This window comes from Arachis ipaensis, chromosome B04 (genome assembly GCF_000816755.2).
Source record: "Arachis ipaensis cultivar K30076 chromosome B04, Araip1.1, whole genome shotgun sequence".
NCBI classification, from domain to species: Eukaryota; Viridiplantae; Streptophyta; class Magnoliopsida; order Fabales; family Fabaceae; genus Arachis; species Arachis ipaensis.
The window spans coordinates 130,378,945-130,399,674 of NC_029788.2; the positions used below are offsets into that span (position 1 = coordinate 130,378,945).

Sequence of the window (20,730 nt, forward strand, 5' to 3'; positions counted from 1 at the left end):
ATTATATCTCTTATTATTAAAATTTTTTTTTTAATATTAACTTTATAACTTGATATATGATTGATGTGTTATTTGATTAAGAAAGACACTGTAGTATATATATAATTTTGTGATATATATTTTGGATATTAAATCATGTATAGTAATATTAATTTATTTAATTTTGTGTATGTAATTTTGATTTCTGTTACCTGTGGCAGTTCTATTCTCATGTGCTTCCATTCCTGTGTTTTTGAAAAGTAAAATATAATTATTAAGAACTAATTCAATTCATAACAAAAAAAATTAAATTTAGTTATCGTGTTACCTGTAGCAAATTGATGATAGGTGGTAGCTCTGGCCATTTGTCTAATTGTAGTCAATCTGACTACCCCTATATTTATAGTTAATCGGTACTTCCACCAGTGTTTGGAATTGGAGTTGTATCAGTTGGGATGGCAATTTGTTTTCCTTTTCGAATTATCTCCTAGTAACTTGCACGTCTTCTAGCTCGGTATTGTTGTCTTTATTCTTCGGTCATGTTTTCGCCTAGCATAATCTGTCCAAATGGGTCGACGTTGACGTGGCTGTTGATTTCGTGAAGTTTTCATTTTTATTTGTCAAAAAGATAACAATGATATGCAGAGAAGAAAAACTTTTGTAAGACCAAAATTGAAAGGGAAGGAGTAATTTAATTCTGTTAAGTATGATTGAAGGTGGAACAGTTTTTATTGAAAGTGAGTTAGTTTTTAAAGTGAGTACGTAGTAGTAGCAGTTTTTTTTTTTTTTCATTTTTAAAATACGTCGTGGGTTAACGGTGAATCAGTTTGGTACTCTATCTATAGTGGAGTAAATTCTTTCCTTGATCAAAAAATAATAAACATGCTGTAGTAAAATGTTTGTTATACTGAATCCAATGTTTAACAAAAAAACAAAAAAAAGGGGTAAAATAGTAAGAAAAAATTGGATACCAAATTTTCTTATTCCCATTATACATTGGTATAGTCTATTATATATTGGTATAGTCCATTATATATTGTATATTGTATTAGTATAAATTTAATTAATGAGTATATTTTTACGTGTGATTTTTTAAAAAAATAAATATTGGACATCAAATATATGTAAACCATACGTTGTAAATTCAATTATTCTAATGACTTTAGTTAATAATGATTTATTTTTTTTATACTTTAAATACTATTGTCCCATTGAAATAACTATTAATAAAATACTGTGTATCACATTATATATTGATATATTGATATAGATATAGATATATATTTTATATTTTATTTTTTATTTTGTTATTTATATTAATTATTTATATTTTAATAATTTTAAAAAAATATCATGAAAAATTAAAGATAAAAATATAATTAATAAATTTAATTTTAAAATATCATGTATCTTGAGTACGTAGCGTAAGTTTTTTCTATAATATCTTATAAGAGTATAACTATTATAATAAGGTAGCACGTTGACTAAGAAGAATAACAACAAGCAAATTAATCAAGAAAATCAAAGAACAAGCTAAGCCATGCATTAAGAACAAGAAGAAGAAAAACGTAGAAGAGAAGAACATGATAGCAAGCCTTAGCAATGATCCTCTATAACAGCAAGTTACGTAAAGAAAGAACCTGAAAAAGCGATGATCCTCTAATTAAGAAGAACCTGAGCAAGCATTAGCGATGATCCTCTAGCAAGCCATGCATTAAAAAGAAGAAGAAAAAAAAAAACAAAACCTGAAGCGAGCGCAGAGAAGAACCGAAGAAGCTGCGATCCCAAGCGATAAAGAACAAGAACAAGAAGAAAACCTGAAGAATTAGTTAACGAATATATATTCAGATTTGTAATTGTAATATTATAGGCTATAGTTTAACGAATATTTCTCGATAATATTATAATAGTAATACTCTTATAGTTTATTAATAAGGCTATTTTGTTCCTATTATAAATTAGGCTACTAGTAATATTATAATAGTTATACTCTTATAGTTACGGTGGTATAATACTATTATAAGTATTATGTACTGAAATAGCCTATAGTTTATACTCTTATTAGAAAGATTTATATTTTTTTTAATTATGTATTTTTGTTAGTAATAATATATTTTCAGATTTTTAATTAAAAAAAGTTATTAATCCACGAAAGAATTAAATAACTACTGCAATAGTGAGTAAATTAAATAATTGCTCCACTTATAAATATTCTTCACCTCACTGTTGTTCGATTTTTTTTTCTGTATCTTGTTCTTTTTTTTGTTCTGATATGCATTTATTAAGAAATAGAGTTGATACAATTTTTATGCCAACTTCATTGCCGTATCTATATTATACCTTTTAAAGAATACAGGAATAGAAACACACGATAATGGAACTGGTCCAAATAATAGACGTCATGATAATATAAGTGGGTGATATTTTATATTTATGGTTTATTTTATTTTTGAGTACTCATTTCTAATTTAAAAAAAAAAATTCAAAAGACAAGTACTCTTTATCTTATTCTATTTTTACATCTAAAGTTTGTATTTTTTTTATAACTATAGATCGAGCACTACTGTTCAATATCTAAACAAGTTTTTTATATTATCCAGTTTCAAACAATATATAAAGGCAATACTACAATTTGATGTCCAACTTTTGAAGAAATCATATCTCTTCAAATAATTCATTTCACTTAAAGTCTATGTTTATTAAAGTCGATTAATATTTTTATTTATATATTAATATGTATCTATAACAATATATAAAGTCAATACAAAGAATTGACCATAACTTTAGTTTTCAAATTTTTTTAACTATATTTATTCTCTAACAAACTATTTCATAAAACAAATTATAAGGACAAAATAGTCATAAAATTTATTTTAAAAAATCCAATAACATCCCACTAAAACAAATTATAAGGATAAAATAGTCATAGTTTTGTTACTCTTATAACCATGATAATACATCTCCCAACAAAAAAAATGCACATCAATGTCTTCACATTTTTCACCATCTTCATATTTTGTTTAATTTTATGTTAGTTTTAGTTTTAGTTTATATTCTTTGTTTTATCAATGTCTTCACATTCTTCACCATCTTCATGTTTTATTTAATTCTATATTAGTTTTAGTTTATATCCTTTTATTTTGTATCCTTTTATTTTGAGTACGTTGTACTCTCACAGACTCACTGTTAGTTTGATTTCACTCTAATTATTATATTAAAGTTTTATTTGTAATTTTTTAGAAAAATCTACTAATTTTATTCTTCATACACACTTTTATGTGTTTCTCTTACTATCGACCTTCTCTTTTTTCAACACCCTCAATTGCATTGCTTCCTTCGTCTTCCATTACTTCCACTTACCTTTAGTTTACTTATTTAATTTATATTTTTAGTCATTCTTTTATCCTTTTAATTCATTCCCAATTTTTTACGTACAAAATAGTTCTGTCTTTTTTCCTTATCAATTTGATGTAAAAAAAAAAAAACCATTTTTTTATCTTATCGATTTGATGTAGAAAGAAAATATTTTCTTTTTATCTAGTATGTGTTCTTATTTTTGTTTACATGTCTTTACCTATCAATGATGGAAGGAAGAAGTTTCATAAATATTTTGTTAACTTATTATTTTTAAATTGCTTTGCAATAATATTTTTTTTAATTTTTTAAATTATTGATTATATAGAGTATTATATTTGAAATTTGAGTATATAAATATTTCTTCTGAAATAAAATAATCATTTATCTTAAGGAGTGGCTAATTTATTTAATTGGCATGTATAAAGGGCGCAAGAAAGTTCACACCTATCAAAGGTTTGTTAAAAATATTAACATATTAATTTTCTGAACTATCTAAACTATTAATTATATAGAGTATTGAATTTCACATTTAATTATAAAGAGTACTAGAATTGACATTTATTAATTTTTTAAATTATTGCAAAAAGATTATTAATTAATTTAATATTATTTGTCTGTCATATGATTGGCATATAAAAAACATATAATACCATAAATATAGTAAGATAAGAACTTTGTTAATTGATTTTGTTAATCTCTTTTTTATTTTTAATCTATTTTATATTGGATAATATTATTTTTTATTAATTATTAGATTGACATATAACATTTAAATATGTCAAGATAAGAACTGTGTTATATATTTTTCGTTATTTCAACTTTCATGATTATTTTTTTTCTCTTTATTTTTCTATGTCATAGGCCATCCCAAATCTGAGTGGGTCTTCTTTTATCTTATCTCTCTGTATTGCAATTTTACGTTAATGCTCTATGTGTAATGAGCCTTAGAGAGGCTACTGTCTCTCTCTTCTTTTGTCTTTACTAAGTCACATTTGGACAGTTATTTCCTTTTTTTGCTGAAAGGAATAAAGTATCTAAGTTCTTTGGAAAAAAAAATGTTTATTTTTGTACTTAATAAAACACCTAATATAGTTTAACTTTAATTTTTAACTTTCAAGATACATGAAAGATAATTTAAAAGATACTTATTATATAGGAAAAAAAAAATATTCTAAATTTAAAAAATTATTTAATAACAAAATTAAGTTTGTTCAAAATCGTAGGGAGAATTAGAGAGAGAAAGAGAAAGTTGGGGATTTTTAACTAATTATAAAGAATCACCACCATTAAAGCTATTAAATTTGAGTATATTAAGTGAGGTCGAAGAAGCAAACCATGACGATAAATCTAAAATTTTTTTTGTCTCTTTTTATATAGTGTTTCAGTTTAAGTAACTTTTCTTTATGGATAATATTTAAATGACGAACAAAATAATAAGATTCGTATTAGACTATGAAAATTAATCTAATCCTTATAATATGATGTCATTATTTCAAAACATGTAAAATAAAATCATAAAGTATAATTTAATTGATGTGCACAATAAAATAAATATAAAACTTATAAAATAGCAGTCAAATGTGGATAGCAATGGTTGCCTTCCGTCCTAAGCTAAGGTACTATATTAAACTACGACTTAAATTTATAATGATTAGTTAAAAAACTTACAATTATAGTACTATTTTTTATTATTTTAGTTGAAAATAATTATGATTACTAACATCAAATTTTGATAATTTGGAAAAATTTTAAATGTTTTATGTCTTAATTCTTTTAGTAAAACTTCAACAACTCATAAAAGTTAACACAATAGATGGTTATAAATCAAAGTAATAGATAAGAGTAAACGTTGCGATAATGATACTTAGTGATAATTAATAACGATAAGATGAAGAGAATGTGGAAGGAGAAAAAAATGAGAAAGGAGAACAAGGTAATATAATAGTGGCGATGAGACAATGGCATGTATGTATATAGAGAATAATATATAGTAAGAGAAAGAATAGTGTTTGATATAGTGAGTGAATATAATAAAAACAGAAAAGCTCCTCATACAAGCCCTAATGGCTTGTATGCTTTTACAAGTTCATTAACAAATAAAACAAATAACGCGCTGCTACACATACGTGGTATACACGCGCTATATAAGATCCCTCGTATATCTAACTGCCAAATTTAAAAGATTTCTTTCCTTCTTCGTTTTCGTTATTTGGAGATTTGCTTGTTCTTCTTCTCGCGCCTCTTGGAGATTTGCTTGTTCTTCTTCTCGCGCGTCTTCCCTCCTTCTTCTCCATCGTTCTTTTCCTCTCCTCTTCTCAGCGGTATGTTCTTCGTTTACGTTACTTTCCTCTCTCTGTGCAACTCGAGCTTCGTTTTGTATTTGATTTGTTGTTTTCTGAAATCAAAGTTTGAACTCGTTTTGAAGATAATGGATCATTCAACCTCAGATTGTCAGCTGAATCCAGGCGAAGTGGATTATGAATATGAATCTAATGAAGTCCCTGAGGTTTGATTTACGTAGCATTGTGTAGTTGAAAAATTCCTGAACATTGACTGTGAAACTAACACGTTAACGTGAATCTGTTGATTGAATGTAATTTATTAGTTTTGATTAATTATCTGGAATTTATAGCAGACGCTCGGGTGTAGATCAGAACTTGTTTGGGTGTATTTTCTCGAGAAGTGTGGGTGTATTTACAGTTCATTGGTTTTATGTTATTGTAACTGAGTTGTTGTTGTTCGGGTGTATAATATCAGACATGATCGGGTGTATTTTTAGTTTTTGACATGGTGTATTCTGCAGCCTGTGTATTTACAGTTTATGGCTTTTTATGTTATTTTAACTGAGCTGTTGTTGTTCGGGTGTATTATATCAGCATTGATTGGGTGTATTTTTAGTTATTGACATGGTGTATTTTGCAGCCTCTCTCTGTTGTTGATGACCAGCTTGTTCCGAAGGTTATAATGACCTTTACCACCCTTGAAGATGCTGGAAAATTTTACAAGAACTATGCCAAGGCTGCAGGTTTCTCTACAAGAGTTCGGTGCACAAATAGGAAGGGAAACAAGATTAAGAATCAACTGATTACATGTAGCAGAGAGGAAAAATGGAAATCTAAAATATCTCCGACCGAGAAGACCAATCCGACAGCCGGTTTAAACTGTCCTGCAAGAATTTATATACACACATTGAAGGATGTCGGTGCTTGGATCATTTCAAAGGTTGTGCTGGATCATTCACACCCCTGCTGTCCAAGTAAACCAGAGATGCTCAAACAGCACAGGGAACTAAGCATGTCCATTCGTCGTACAATAGAGAATAACGAGGAGGCCGGTATCAGACCAAGCAAAACCTACCAATCATTTGTTGCGGCTGCCAGGGGTCACCGCGAGTTAAATTTTATCGAAAAGGACGTGAGGAATTACATTACCAGGGAAGTGCGAAATGTTTCCGAACAAGAAGATGCAAAGAAATTTGGGAAATATTTTTTAAGAATGAAAGAGAAGAATCCGAATTTCTTTTTTGAGCTCGAACTCGAGGAGGATCAATCGATTAAGCTGGCTTTTTGGGCCGATGCAAGAAGCAGAGCTGCCTTTGAGTATTTCGGAGACGTTGTTTCATTCGACACCACCTACAATACAAACAGGTAACAAACTGCCCCTGTTTAAGATGCTAAATTAATGTATTTTTATGAATCCGCAGCAGAGGTGTATATTGCCTTTTTGTTTGGGTGTATACTAAGCATTTGTTGGGGTGTACCTAACGATTTTGCATTCTGGACTATGGTAATTTGTTTCAGGTATAATTTGGTCTGTGGTTCTTTTGTCGGGGTGAATCACCACGGTCAGTCAACACTTCTCGGATGCTCTTTGATGAAAAACGAAGAAATTGAATCATTCAAATGGTTATTTGAATGCTGGCTTCGTTGCATGGGAGGAAACGCTCCGAAAGGGTTTCTCACCGATCAGTGCGCATCAATGAAAAGGGCTTTAGAGGCCTGTATGCCAACAACAATTCACCGTTGGTGTATTTGGCACATCATGAAGAAGATTCCAAGCAAATTAAATGGGTACAAGGGACATGCCGATATCGAACAAGAAATAAGCCAAGTGGTTTGGAACTCTCACAGCAAAGACTCATTCGATAGGAATTAGAATGATTTTCTGCTGAATTTTGGTCTTGGGGACAACAAGTGGCTTTCAGGTAATGTATTTTTAAAATCTGCAGCAGAGGTGTAAATTGCATGTTCCCCCGGGTGTATTTATAGTCTGTGTTTGGGTGTATTCTGCAGATCTGTATGAAGACCGTCATATATGGGTTCCTATCTATCTGGATCACCACTTATGGGCAGGGATGAGAAGCACACAAAGGAGTGAGAGCATGCATTCATTTTTTAACAAGTATATCACCCGGAATAGCTCGCTTATTCAGTTCGTCAAACAATACGATAATTGCCTCGGAAGTAGGGAGCAAGCAGAGAGAGAATTAGATGCTGCAGATTTTCATACGGTCATACCGTGTGCAACCAAATCCTTTATTGAAGCTAAGTTTCAAGATGCGTACACTCATCAAAAGTTTAGGGAAGTCCAAGCGCAATTCAGAGGAAAGGCGAATTGCATCACCAGATTAAAGAATTCTGCTCTAGGCTATTCAGTATACGAAGTCGTTGAACAAGTTTCCAGCTCAATATTCAACAAGTTTGTGGTTACTTACGACTCAGTTGCAGCCGAGGTAAAATGCCAATGCTTATTATTCGAGTCGAGAGGGATACTATGTCGTCACGCACTAAGCGTGTTAAGCTTCGAACAAGTAAGCCAAGTGTCACCCAGATATATACTGGAACGATGGAGCAAGAAGGTAAAGAGGCGACACACACACATAAAGAGCAGCCACGACGAGCCACTGTTGGAGCCAAGAAGCAAGAGGTTCGACCAATTGGTTTTTCGTTCGCAAAATATTTGCAAATTTGCATCCGAATCGGAGGAGCTGACTGCAATTCTGCACCGTGCGTACGATAACGTCATGGCTGAGATGGAATCATTAAAAGCCAAAAGGAAGGGGACATGTTCTTTATCCCACGAAGACGCCAACTTGGAATCCGTTAACGAGCTTCAAAGCCCGCCAAGGATTCGAACAAGAGGACATCCAAAAAATAGGCTAGGTTCAAAGTTGGACAAACAGATTACAAATGCCACAAAGAAGAAGAAAACGAAAGTTTAAGTGAGGTAAAACTAATGTTCTTTAAATTTGTGGGGATTGAGTTTATTTTTCTCGTTAATAGTTTAGCTAATATGTGAGTGTTATATTCAGATAAACCTGTTTGATACTGCATCAGCGGTGCATTCAAATTCCAGCCAATATCAAGGACATGTTATGAATTATCAGTTCAGGGTACCAGCAGCAGGGGATAACTCTTTGGGTGTATAGTTTTCCAGAATATGGGTGTACAAGCACCGTTCTTTTGGGTGTATTTTTGTTAATTCACAATTTACATATAGATACATATATAGATACATATAGAACAAAAGCTGTAAAAATTCGCAGGTTATGAGTGTATATTTGATTTGATGTTTTTCTTCATATTTTAGTACTTGTAATTCATACATTTTGAATACAGCACAGACAGTTTGGGTGTATATTTTATGCAATCTTGAGTGTATTATTAGACCTGCGTTGGGTGTAACAGTTTATAATTTACGTTTATATATGTCTTGATTTTGTCCTTCATATTTTACCACCTGTAATACAGCTTTTGAATACAGCACAGACAGTTTAACAGGACAGATAGTTTAACTATGGAAAAAAATATACATGGAATAGAAGTTGTTGATAAATGGCAAATATTTACAGCATTTGTTCAATTTACAAATATTTACGCAGTTTCTATATCAGCAGAATATATCTGACAAAACGGACTCAATAATACAGAGGATGGCTTCGACAGCCTTATAGCATTACTCTCTCTAATTGCCCGATCTCTCTCTTTATTCATCTCATTGAATAGTATCCGCGAAGCATACTCCACTCTATAGTGGTCCACCTCCTCCTACAATTAAAAAGTATATTCTGTTTAAACAACAATATTAATTCAGTAAAGTAATACAGAGTTATATAGTTCTAAAGACAGTTACCTGTGGCCAATTATCCCATTCATACTTCCCCTTTTTAATGTTTTCCGGCTCAATTAACTCCATCCACTTCATAACGTAGATAGTGCAGTCATAGCTGAAAACGAAGAAAATAAATTACAAATCTCATTTACGAAAGTTTAATGTTCAGAGTCACAAATTTATACCTTGATTTTTGGCCTGATATTTTAACATATGATGATTTAATTTCCTTCTCCTTCTCGCCTTTCTTCAGAGGTTCCCCGCCGGCATATGTTATCAATCTTGAAAATACATATCCCTTAAATACCAAAACAAATCAGTAATACACCCGAATGAATGCACCAGATACACCCAACTGAATGGACAATATACACCTAACACAACTAACGAAATAGACCTAAATATTAAAGTAAAGAAGACAGAGGCAACTTACAGTGAATTTATTAACCTTCTTTCTCTCTTCGCCGGGAGCTTTTTTGTGTAGCGGGTCAAGTATATGACATCTCCGCTTCTTTGTATCTATCAGCCATAACCACCAATGCCCCGAGTAGCAAACAGGTGCAAAAATCTGAAAGATTGCCACATTTTCAACAGTGTGTTATTTTATTTGGCATATAAGTAAAGAAGTGTACTAACAAATTTAGCAAATGAAACTTACATATGGATGCAAAGTTAATTTTTTTGCATCTATGAAGGGAATAAAATTCGGGTAGTCTTCCACCCTAAATTCCTTATTCGTTTTCGGTGACATGAATTCCCCGTTTGGGTGATCCGAAAGCGCCATGTTCTGCAACAATTGCGAAACAACAAATGAAATACTGAAAATACACCCAAGTGAATACTTTAAATACACCCAAATGACTACACAACTTACACCCAATCGAACATAAAAAATACACCCGAATCGATACATAAAATACACCCAAAGTTCGTAGATAGATGCACCCTTAGTGGTGGGATGTGCATCAACCCACCGAATCCTAGATCCCTCACAATCGCCTTCTTCTCCTCAGTCATGTTTCTGAATTTATCACTGAGGAGATGTGTGGCACACTTAAAGTCTTTTGTTCGGTTTCTTGCTGCCATTTTCTCTGAAATGAAAAAAGATACACGCATATATATGAGTCAGATACACCGATTAATAACAGTAAGATACCACCATATATATGAGTCAGATACACCCATTGATAACAGTGAGATACTCCCATAGTAAGATGCATGCATGTATATCAGTCAGGTATCACTCAAACATGCTTCAATATCAAGCAACAACACAAGGTCAAGCAATATACATACCCCCAATCTACTGAATATACCCCCAAAAATCAGTTACCAGAAGATATTGAGCAACAAGAATAACAGGAGAACCTAGAACAACAACTTAGAAGAACAGTGTAACAAAGAAGCAAGAATAACAGTAAACCCTAGAACGACAACAAAGAAGAAAAGTAAAACCTAGTGAAGAAGAAGAACAACAACGCATATATATGATTCAGATGCACCGATTAATAACAGTAAGATACCACCATATATATGAGTCAGATACACCCATACACCCATATATATGAGTCAGATACACCCATTGATAACAGTGAGATACTCCCATAGTACATGCATGTATATCAGTCAGGTATCACTCAAACATGCTTCAATATCAAGCAACATTACAAGGTCAAGCAATATACACCCCCCAATCTACTGAATATACCCCCAAAAATCAGTTACCAGAAGATATAGAACAACAAGAATAACAGTAAACCCTAGAACAACAACGAATAAGAAAAGTAAAACCTAGCTCGTAATCTGAAAAATATACAGGAATGTTAATGAATTTACCTTGAGTGTTGTTGCTTTGTTTTCTCTTCAAATTCTTGAGGGAGAGTTTGATGGTGTTTTGATGGAGGTTTCGAAGGTTAGCGACGACTTGAATATTTTGAACTTCGATTTTCGCTCGAAAATGGAAGGATTGCGTTGTTTTCGAATCGCTTTGAGAAGTGGAGGAAGTGGAAGAGTCTGCCATTACTCGTAGGATATGTAACCGTTTGAGTGTTGAGCGCGTGAATGTGACGCTCCATGTAATGCCTCTTCATGCGCGTGAGTTGTATTTGGACTGGGCCAACTTGTAAGCTTGTAAGCTTGTATGTGTAGTAGGCCCGTTTACATAAAAGATAACTTTTAACATGCCACCAAACCCTTATAAATGTCGTCCAATTATCCAGACGCCATTATTACTGTATTAGTTACTGGTGCATAGAAAATCCAACAGGCTCACTTAAAGAGTAACTATACTAATTAATTTAAAATCAGTTTATCTTTCTCTCTGTTGAAGAAGACGGAGAGTCAAAAAGTGATCATAACTTCATAAGTATCTCACATTATATATAAAACCAGTTCCTATCAATGTATGCATGCATGCAGGTACAGATAATGGCAAATACAATAGATGATGAACAACCTTTTCTCTTCCCACTAAGAAAATCCAAAGTGCTCCCTGACCCTTCAAAGTTCTTCTCTAGAAACCTTCTCGCTTCTCCATTGCCTACAAATTCATTCTTCCAGAACTTTGTCCTTGGCAATGGCAATATTCAAGAGTACATTCACCCTTACCTCATCAAACCCTCTGATTCCTCTGTTTCTCTCTGCTACCCTTCTCTCTCTGTCTCCTCTCATTCTATGCACCAAGTCTTCACACCTGATCTCACTATCTCTTCCACAAAAGGTTCTCAAACCCGCCATGTTATATCTTCCTTCAGTGATCTCAGTGTCACTCTTGAGTTTCCATCTTCCAATCTCACTTTCTTCCTTGTTAGGGGAAGCCCTTATGTTACCGTTTCTCTGTCACAACATGAATCTCTTTCCATAACCTCCATCCATAAAATCTCTTTTTCTTCAAATGCTTCACCAATTAAGTATATTCTTCAGCTTGACAATGGTCAGAAATGGCTTATCTATACTTCTTCACCAACCATATTTAGTTTCAGCTTTGACATGAAACTCACTTTCTCCAACATTTCTTCTGATGAGGCTCCTGTGATGGTTCGGATTGCAGTTATGCCAGATTCAAGCTCAGAAAACGAGGCTGTTCTTGACGGGTACAGCTCTTGCTACCCTCTTTCTGGAGATGCTTTATTCACTAAGCCATATTGTGTTGAATACAAATGGCAGAAGAATGGGCTTGGTAATTTGTTGATGTTAGCTCATCCTCTCCATCTTCAACTTCTGTCTAAAGATGAGGGTAATGTGAGTGTTCTTAAACATTTTAAGTATAGAAGCATTGATGGTGGCCTTGTTGGTGTTGTTGGCGATTCATGGATGTTGGAAGCAGAACATGTTCCTGTAACTTGGCACTCTACTAGAGGTGTCAATAAAGACTCCTATCATGAAATCAAACAAGCTCTTTGTAGGGATGTTGGTGCTCTTCGTTCTTCAAAAAGAGCTAATACTTCATCTTACTATTATGGCAAATCGATTGCAAGGGCAGCAAGGCTTGCAATGATAGCTGAGGAAGTTGGTTTTCTTGACTTGATTTCACTTGTTCAGAAATTCTTGAAAGAAACCATTCAGCCATGGTTAGATGGGACTTTTAAAGGGAATGGATTTTTGTATGAAAAGCAATGGGGAGGGCTTATTACTAAACAATGTGCTGATAGTTCAGAAGCAGAATTAGGGTTTGGAGTTTACAAAATTCATGTTCTACTAGGTAACTTTGTCTATGGAATTGCAGTTCTTGCAAAGATTGATCCGAATTGGGGTAAGAAGTATAGGTCAGAAGCATACTCACTCATGGAAGATTTCATGAACTTGGAAGGAAAAGATTCAAAGTCTAAGTATACACGTTTAAGGTGTTTTGATCTGTTCATGTTACACTCTTGGGATTCAGGGCTAGAGGATAATGATGTTGGAAGATACCAATTGATTAGTGGTGAAGCTGTGAGTGCATATTATTCAGCAGCGTTGATGGGTTTGGCATATAATGATGCAAATCTTGTTGCTATTGGTTCAACTCTTGCAGCATTGGAAATTAATGCCGCTCAAATGTGGCACCATTTAAAGAGGGATGATGAAAAGTTTGATGAGTTTACAAAGGAGAATAGGTTAATGGAGCTTCTATGTTCTAACAAGAGGGTAAGTGGTGGAGTTAAAGACCATGCACTTGACATGCATGTTCTTCCATTGCTGCCTATTACTGAGTTCTTGTATTTCGACGTTGGTTTTATGAAGGAGGTTGTGGAGTGGACTATGCCTTGTTTGAATAGAGATGGTGTTGAGGAAATATCGAAGGGATTCCTTTATGCAATGGAAGGTATTTATGATAATGAAGCTGCATTGGAGAAGGTTCGGGAGTTATCAAGTTTTAATGATGTAAGGAGCTCATTGAGCAATCTGTTATGGTGGTTGCACAGCAGAAGAGGCCAAGAAGATCATCGTCAAGATTCTTGTAATGAAAACAATGTTTCAATATTGAAAACTTAGTGTTATTATGTTATCATTTTTCTTGAATTGCACCCTTTAATACTTTCATTTGTGCTAGTAAAATTTGGGAAACTCTTGGGTTTTCTATGCCTAATGACGTTAAGGTTATCGAAATTTTAAGCTTCAAATTGTGGAAGAATATTTTTATCATACAAATTTTGAGGAAATTTTAAATTTGGGTTTTGTATGCTGGTCATAGAGTTAGGTTTTTCTTTTAAATTAGACAGACTATCATTTAAGCATGTCTGAAAATGTACAAATAGATTATTATCTTTTGAGATAAGATCTTGTTTACGTAGAAAATAAATTTAACAGGACAAACACAACCCGATAAACTTGAGAATTTGTTCATGGTACCTAAAAGCTCAATTAAGATTCAACTAACATGCAAGAGTTCAGGATAATTAATTATACTGTATTCTTTTTTCTACAACTCATATACAATCAATAGGCAAATATAATATTTTCGGCAAGATTCATTTTTATTCAAACACCACAATTTTATGATAATTATAGACTAAAAAAGATTAGAGATGATGCCCGAAAATTATTATCGGTATGTAAACCCATCTTGTACTATTTGAGAATTATTTGCTTTTTATTTGTCTAAAAGTATCTATCAGTTTAATCCAAGGTTGTGAGAACCGGACCGGTCAATAAACCAGTGAGACGACTGATTTACTGGTTCAGTAGTTCGACCGGAGTTCAACTGGGATTCAACTGGTTTAATTAAATATTAAATAAAATTATTAAAAATTTAATATATAATTTTATATATTTAAATTCATGAATTTTTAAGTAAAAAAATTTTAATAGAATTTAAGATATAAAAAAAATTGAAGATGAAAAGTTCATTGATAATATTCAGATTGAGTTAAATTTATTGATAACTTTAAAACAACTAACTGAGGCAGAATTTTCACTCAAGCTGCAAAAAATTAAAGATCTTGTAGGTAACATTGTCAAGCCAAGGCTAATTATTCAACATCAATTCTCTTATACAATTCAATTATCCCTTTTTGGGCTGCCAATATACAATTCAATTGAATAACACATTGATGAATTTTCTTATTGTGCAACAAGCCTCTTATAACTAACCAAACCCTAACTAGATTCAACAAATTCAATGTTGGTGGTCGCGGCTGCTGTGGATGGTTGTGGGTGGCGAATGAGGAGGCGGGCTAGGTGACGTTCGGCGACGAAGAGGCGGGCTCGGCCGGTGGTGGTCGCGGCTACTGTGGATGGTTGTGGGTGGCGAATGAGGAGGCGGGCTAGGTGACGTTCGGCGACGAGGAGGCGGGCTCGGCCGGTGGTGGTCGCGGCTGCTGTGGTTGGTTGTGGGTGGCAATGGTGGCCTTGGTGGGTGAAAGGAGGCTGGCGCCGAATGCTCAGATTAGGTTAGGGGAAAGGGGAAGAAAGGGGAAGAAAGGGTAGCTCAGATTAGGGTTAGTCATTAGTGGCATAGTGGGTTACAGCTTACAGGGTTAGGTTCGCGTACGCCTTTGTCTTTTTTTTTTTTTTTTTTTAAGCCAAAACGACGTCGTTTGGCATTGAAGTTGCAAACCACTAAACCGCCAAAAAACTGGACGGTTCTTTCGATTCGCCGGTTAACCTCCGGTTCGATCGGTTTTTCACCGATTTTTTGTCAGACAATTTTCTACGTTATCCGGACCGGTTAGGTAACCGATTTCTGATTTTTCCGGTTGAACCGGCCGGTCTGGTCCGGTTTTCAAAACCATGGTTTAATCATTAATTACTCATCTCACTCTTTGATTTAGTATAAAAAACAGAAGGAAACACCTCGTTGCTATAGGCTAAAATCTTTGTACAGTAAATATTCTTCAGATTTCTCTATATTGTAATGTCGTTGATTAAGTCAAATAATTAATAAAATACAAATATATGATGGATTCAATTTAATAGTGAAAAGGAAAATAAAATTAAATAGATACTGTGATCAAATAATTTATGTGTTTAGTTAGTTTTAACAAAGAAAATGAGGCTTCTCATAAAAAGGAAAAGATATTCATAATGACACCATAAGTAGTTTAAATTTCACTAAGAATTTATNTAAATAAAATACATGTTAACAAAAACCTTTCATCAAACAACTTTTAAGATGCCACCAAACTCTTGCAAATATACTCCAATTATCCAGATGTGATTATTACTAACTATATTAGGATATTAGTACATAGAAAATCCAAAAGGCTCACTTAAGAGTAATTATAGTAATTAAATTAAAATGGGTCTAAGTTATCTTTTCTGGGTTAAAGAAGAGGAAGAGGCAAAGAGTGATCTTAAAAGTCTCAAGTCTTAATTCACATTCCCTCATTATATCCCTCTCTCTCTCTCTATATATTCCTGCTATGGTGCCTAAATTTTAGACTAGAATTCGGAAAAGTCTAGGAGCCAGCAACTTTTGTGTTTTTTGGCCAGCACTTAACCATCACAACAAAAGTGAGTGATCTTCCATCATTAGATGTAATCTCACACCATTAAAAACACTATTGATGGCCAATTGATGGTTACAAAACACCAAAATTGCTGCCCCTAACATTCCTCCTAGAATTCAAAGTCACTGCATGCATGCAGATGCAGATAATGGCAAAACACAACACAGTTAGATGATGAACAACCTTTTCATTTCCCAATAGCAGACTCCGAAGACGAAGAGCTCCCTGACCCTCCAAGCTTCTTCTCTGAAAACCTTCTCTCTTCTCCTTTGCCTACACACTCATTCTTCCAGAACTTCGTCCTCAACGATGGCAACATACAAGAGTATATTCATCCTTACCTCATCAAACCCTCTGATTCCTCTGTTTCTCTCTGCTACCCTTCTCTCTCTGTCTCCCCTCATTCTATCCACCAAGTCTTCACACGTGATCTCACTATCTCTTCCTCAAAAGGTTCTCATTCCAGCCATGTTATATCTTCCTTCAGTGATCTCAGTGTCACTCTTGAGTTTCCATCTTCCAATCTCACTTTCTTCCTTGTTAGGGGAAGCCCTTATGTTACCGTTTCTCTGTCACAACATGAATCTCTTTCCATTACCTCCATCCATAAAATCTCTTCTTTTTCTTCAAATGCTTCACCAATTAAGTATACTCTTCAGCTTGACAATGGTCAGAAATGGCTTATCTATACTTCTTCACCAACCATATTTAGTTTCAGCCTTGACATGAAACTCACTTTTTCCAATATTTCTTCTGAAGAGGCTCCTGTGATGCTTCGGATTGCAGTTATGCCAGATTCAAGTTCAGAAAGCGAGGTTGTTCTTGACAGGTACAGCTTTTGCTACCCTCTTTCTGGAGATGCTTTGTTCAGTAAGCCATATTGTGTTGAATACAAGTGGGAGAAGAAAGGGCTTGGTAATTTGTTGATGTTAGCTCACCCTCTCCATCTTCAGCTTCTGTCTAAAGATGAGGGTAATGTCACTGTTCTTGAACATTTTAAGTATAGGAGCATTGATGGGGACCTTATTGGTGTTGTTGGAGATTCATGGTTGTTGGAAGCCGAACATGTTCCTGTAACTTGGCACTCTGCTAGAGGTGTCAATCAAGACTCCTATGATGAAATCAAACAAGCTCTTTGTAGAGATGTTGGTGCTCTTAGTTCTTCAAACATAGATACTACTTCATCTTTCTATTATGGCAAATCGATTGCAAGGGCAGCAAGGCTTGCAATGATAGCCGAGGAAGTTGGTTTTCTTGACTTGATTTCACTTGTTAAGAAATTCTTGAAAGAAATCATTCAGCCATGGTTAGATGGGACTTTTGAAGGGAATGGATTTTTGTATGAAAATCAATGGGGAGGGCTTATTACTGAACTAGGTTCTGATGATAGTGAAGAGAAATTTGAGTTTGGATTTTACAAGAATCGTCATTCTCATCTGGGGTACTTTGTTTATGGAATAGCAGTTCTTGCGAAGATTGATCCAAATTGGGGTAACAAGTATAGGTCAGAAGCATATTCACTCATGGAAGATTTCATGAACTTGGGAGGAAAAGATTCAAAATCTAAATATACACGTTTAAGGTGTTTTGATCTGTTCATGTTACACTCTTGGGATTCAGGGCTAGAGGATAGTGCTGATGGAAGAGATCAAACTGATAGTGGTGAAGCTGTGAATGCATATTATTCAGCAGCGTTGATGGGTTTGGCATATAATGATGCAAATCTTGTTGCTATTGGTTCAACTCTTGCAGCATTGGAAATTCATGCTGCTCAAATGTGGTGCCATTTAAAGATGGATGATAATAAATGTAGTGATGAGTTTACAAAGGAGAATAGGTTAATGGGGATTCTATGGTCTAACAAGAGGGAAAGTAGAACTTGGTTTGCTCCTCCGGCTTGGAAAGAGCATAGACTTGCCTTTCATGTTCTTCCATTGCTGCCCATTAGTGAGTTCTTGTATTCCAATGTTGGTTTTGTGAAGGAGGTTGTGGAGTGGACTATGCCTTGTTTGAACAGGGTTGGTGTTGAAGAAAAATGGAAGTGGTTGGTTTATGCAATGGAAGGAATTTATGATAATGAAGCTGCATTGAAGAAGATTAGGGAGTTGAAAAGTTTTGATGATGAAGGGAACTCATTGAGCAATCTGTTATGGTGGCTGCACAGCAGAAAAGGCCATGGAGATCATCATCAAGATTCTTGTAATTAAAACAATGTTGGTCCTGTCATTGTTCTGTGGTTTCAATGTTGAAAACTTACTATTACTATGTTATTATTTCTTGGATTGCACCCTTTAATAGTTTTATTAAGGACTTAGGTTATTCAAATTTAATGATCAAGTCATGCAAATCAGGAGGATATTTTAATTATGCAAGCCTTTTAATCTTTGTCAAGAATACTTATGAAGTTTGGAATTTGGATTCTGTATGCATACTATTCATATAGTTAGGTTTTGTTTTTCTTTCAAAATAGACTATAATTATTAAGCATTTCTGAATCTGAACAAATAGATTAAAACTTAAGAGTTTCCTTTGATTATATTCTTGCTTTGTTTGAATGAAAGTTCAGTAAAGATGCCTAGTGGAGAAAGAGATTCCTATGGTGAATTTATTTCAACATAATTTGTACTATTTTATAATTTGTACTCTTTTAAAAAAAGTAATTATCCAAATCAATCTTCAAGAATTTTAAAAGTAAACATTTTAGTCTCTAAAAAAAATTAATACACAGATCAATTTTTAAAGTTTTATTTCGGCTGACAAATCAGTCCCAATTTATTTTTTCACAGAATAATTATCCAAATCAGTCCTCAAAGATTTTTAAAAATGGGCATTTTAGTTTCCAAAAAAAAAATTAATGTACAAATCGATCCCAAAAATGCCTTAGGATATGGGTCACGTGTGAAGAAGTCATATTCTGAGTTTGAGTTAAAAATACGACATGCGAGAGAGAGCGAGAGAGCGAGAGAGAGTGTGGGAGGGAAACACCGGGAGGGATAGATCTAGGAACCTAGGAAAGGATCCTCGGGTTTGGAATCGAGAAGAGTATCGGCGGCTGGAGCATGAGTCTTTCTCAGTTTTCGTGAGTAACCTTCCAGGCGACATATCAAAAAGAGAGCTATTCCACTTGTTCAACTGGACAGGACGCATCATTGACATTTATTTAACGCGAAAAAATAAAGGTACGAATACATACATGTTTGCGTTCATTCGATACACAACAAAAGGAGGGGCATTGAAAGCTATAGCGGATATGAATCGGATGCGATTGCAAGGTAAGGCGTTGTTTGTGGGGGAGGCCAAGTATAGAAGAACGCTGGAGCCCCAGGACATGAACAAAAGAAGTAGAGGAGATGTCACGGAAAATCCCAGAACCCTGCAGATAAGTCGAGAAGTAGTGCAGAATGATGTGCTGGTTGGACATGAAGAACGTACGAAGGGTTTGGAGAAAGGGCCACTTGAGAATAGATGCTTAAAAAACGTGGAGGTAGCAGTGGTGTCAGAAAATCTAGAATGGCTGCAGAGGAGTCTCGTAGTAGGCACAACAATGCCTATTAACGTTGCGTCTATGAAGAAGATGGTCGCTAAAAACTTACCTAACGTCATTCAAATCCGGGAGATGGGATCATACAAAGCTCTTATCACTTTTGATAGTGTCCAGAATGCGGAAGAAACATATACGGTTAATATGAATAGACTCCTACAATTGTTTCACAGTGTAAGAGGTGGGAGGAGTCGAAGCATAGTGATAACCGGAGAGTGTGGCTTGAATGCTTTGGCGTTCCGTTGCACGTCTGGTCAGTGGACACGTTCAGCACGATAGGAGGCCTATGGGGTGATGTGATTACCTGTGATAGAAGAACTGAATTGTGTAGCTCATTCACGGTTGGACGAGTGCAGATTGATACTCGTGTGAAGGGGATCATTCAGGAGTCGATTCATATTAATGTAGGAACGGAGGTCTTTGAGGTTCTGGTTAAAGAGATTGGACATGAGGCGTATAATGTAGAGTGCATAGAGAAATCTGGAGACGGAGAAGGCAATGCATTCTTGGATCAGAATAGCACACGCAAGAAGGCAGGATTGGCTACATGGCCGAGGCAGGAAGATGAATCATGGTGTACGGGAATCCATGACGAAGAGCTGGTGTTGAAGGTGCCTAGGGGAGAAGATGATGGGAAGGGTAAAACAATAATTACAGACGATTTTTTGAATGAATGGATTAATGGCAGTGGATACCGCAATTATGGGGAAATCGTAACGCATCAAAACGTTAGGGGAGAGAATCACGTTGATCTTAATTGCGAAGGAAGCAATGCACAAAGCAGCAAGGCTGACTCAGAGAGGACCGTGTCCT

General features: G+C 34.5%; 2 protein-coding genes across 2 annotated transcripts; both read left to right on the top strand.

The window, feature by feature from the left end:
* On the top strand, nt 11,875–13,934 carry LOC107637384 (probable endo-1,3(4)-beta-glucanase ARB_01444). The gene has a single exon (XM_016340805.2). The coding sequence runs from the start codon at nt 11,875–11,877 to the stop codon at nt 13,918–13,920; it is 2,046 nt and encodes a 681-aa protein (XP_016196291.1). The 3' UTR covers nt 13,921–13,934.
* Nucleotides 16,166–18,583, top strand: LOC107637386 (probable endo-1,3(4)-beta-glucanase ARB_01444). The gene is made up of 2 exons (XM_021122655.1): nt 16,166–16,207; nt 16,544–18,583. The coding sequence occupies exons 1-2, from the start codon at nt 16,166–16,168 to the stop codon at nt 18,581–18,583; spliced, it is 2,082 nt and encodes a 693-aa protein (XP_020978314.1).

What these genes read in the sequence shown, in the direction of transcription:
- LOC107637386 (XM_021122655.1), top strand. Translation starts at nt 16,166, where the DNA reads ATGGGTCTAAGTTATCTTTTCTGGGTTAAAGAAGAGGAAGAG. An exon ending in GGGTTAAAGAAGAGGAAGAG is followed by an intron (nt 16,208 to 16,543) that starts GCAAAGAGTGAT and finishes AACACAACACAG; the next exon opens with TTAGATGATGAACAACCTTT.
- LOC107637384 (XM_016340805.2), top strand. Translation starts at nt 11,875, where the DNA reads ATGGCAAATACAATAGATGATGAACAACCTTTTCTCTTCCCACTAAGA.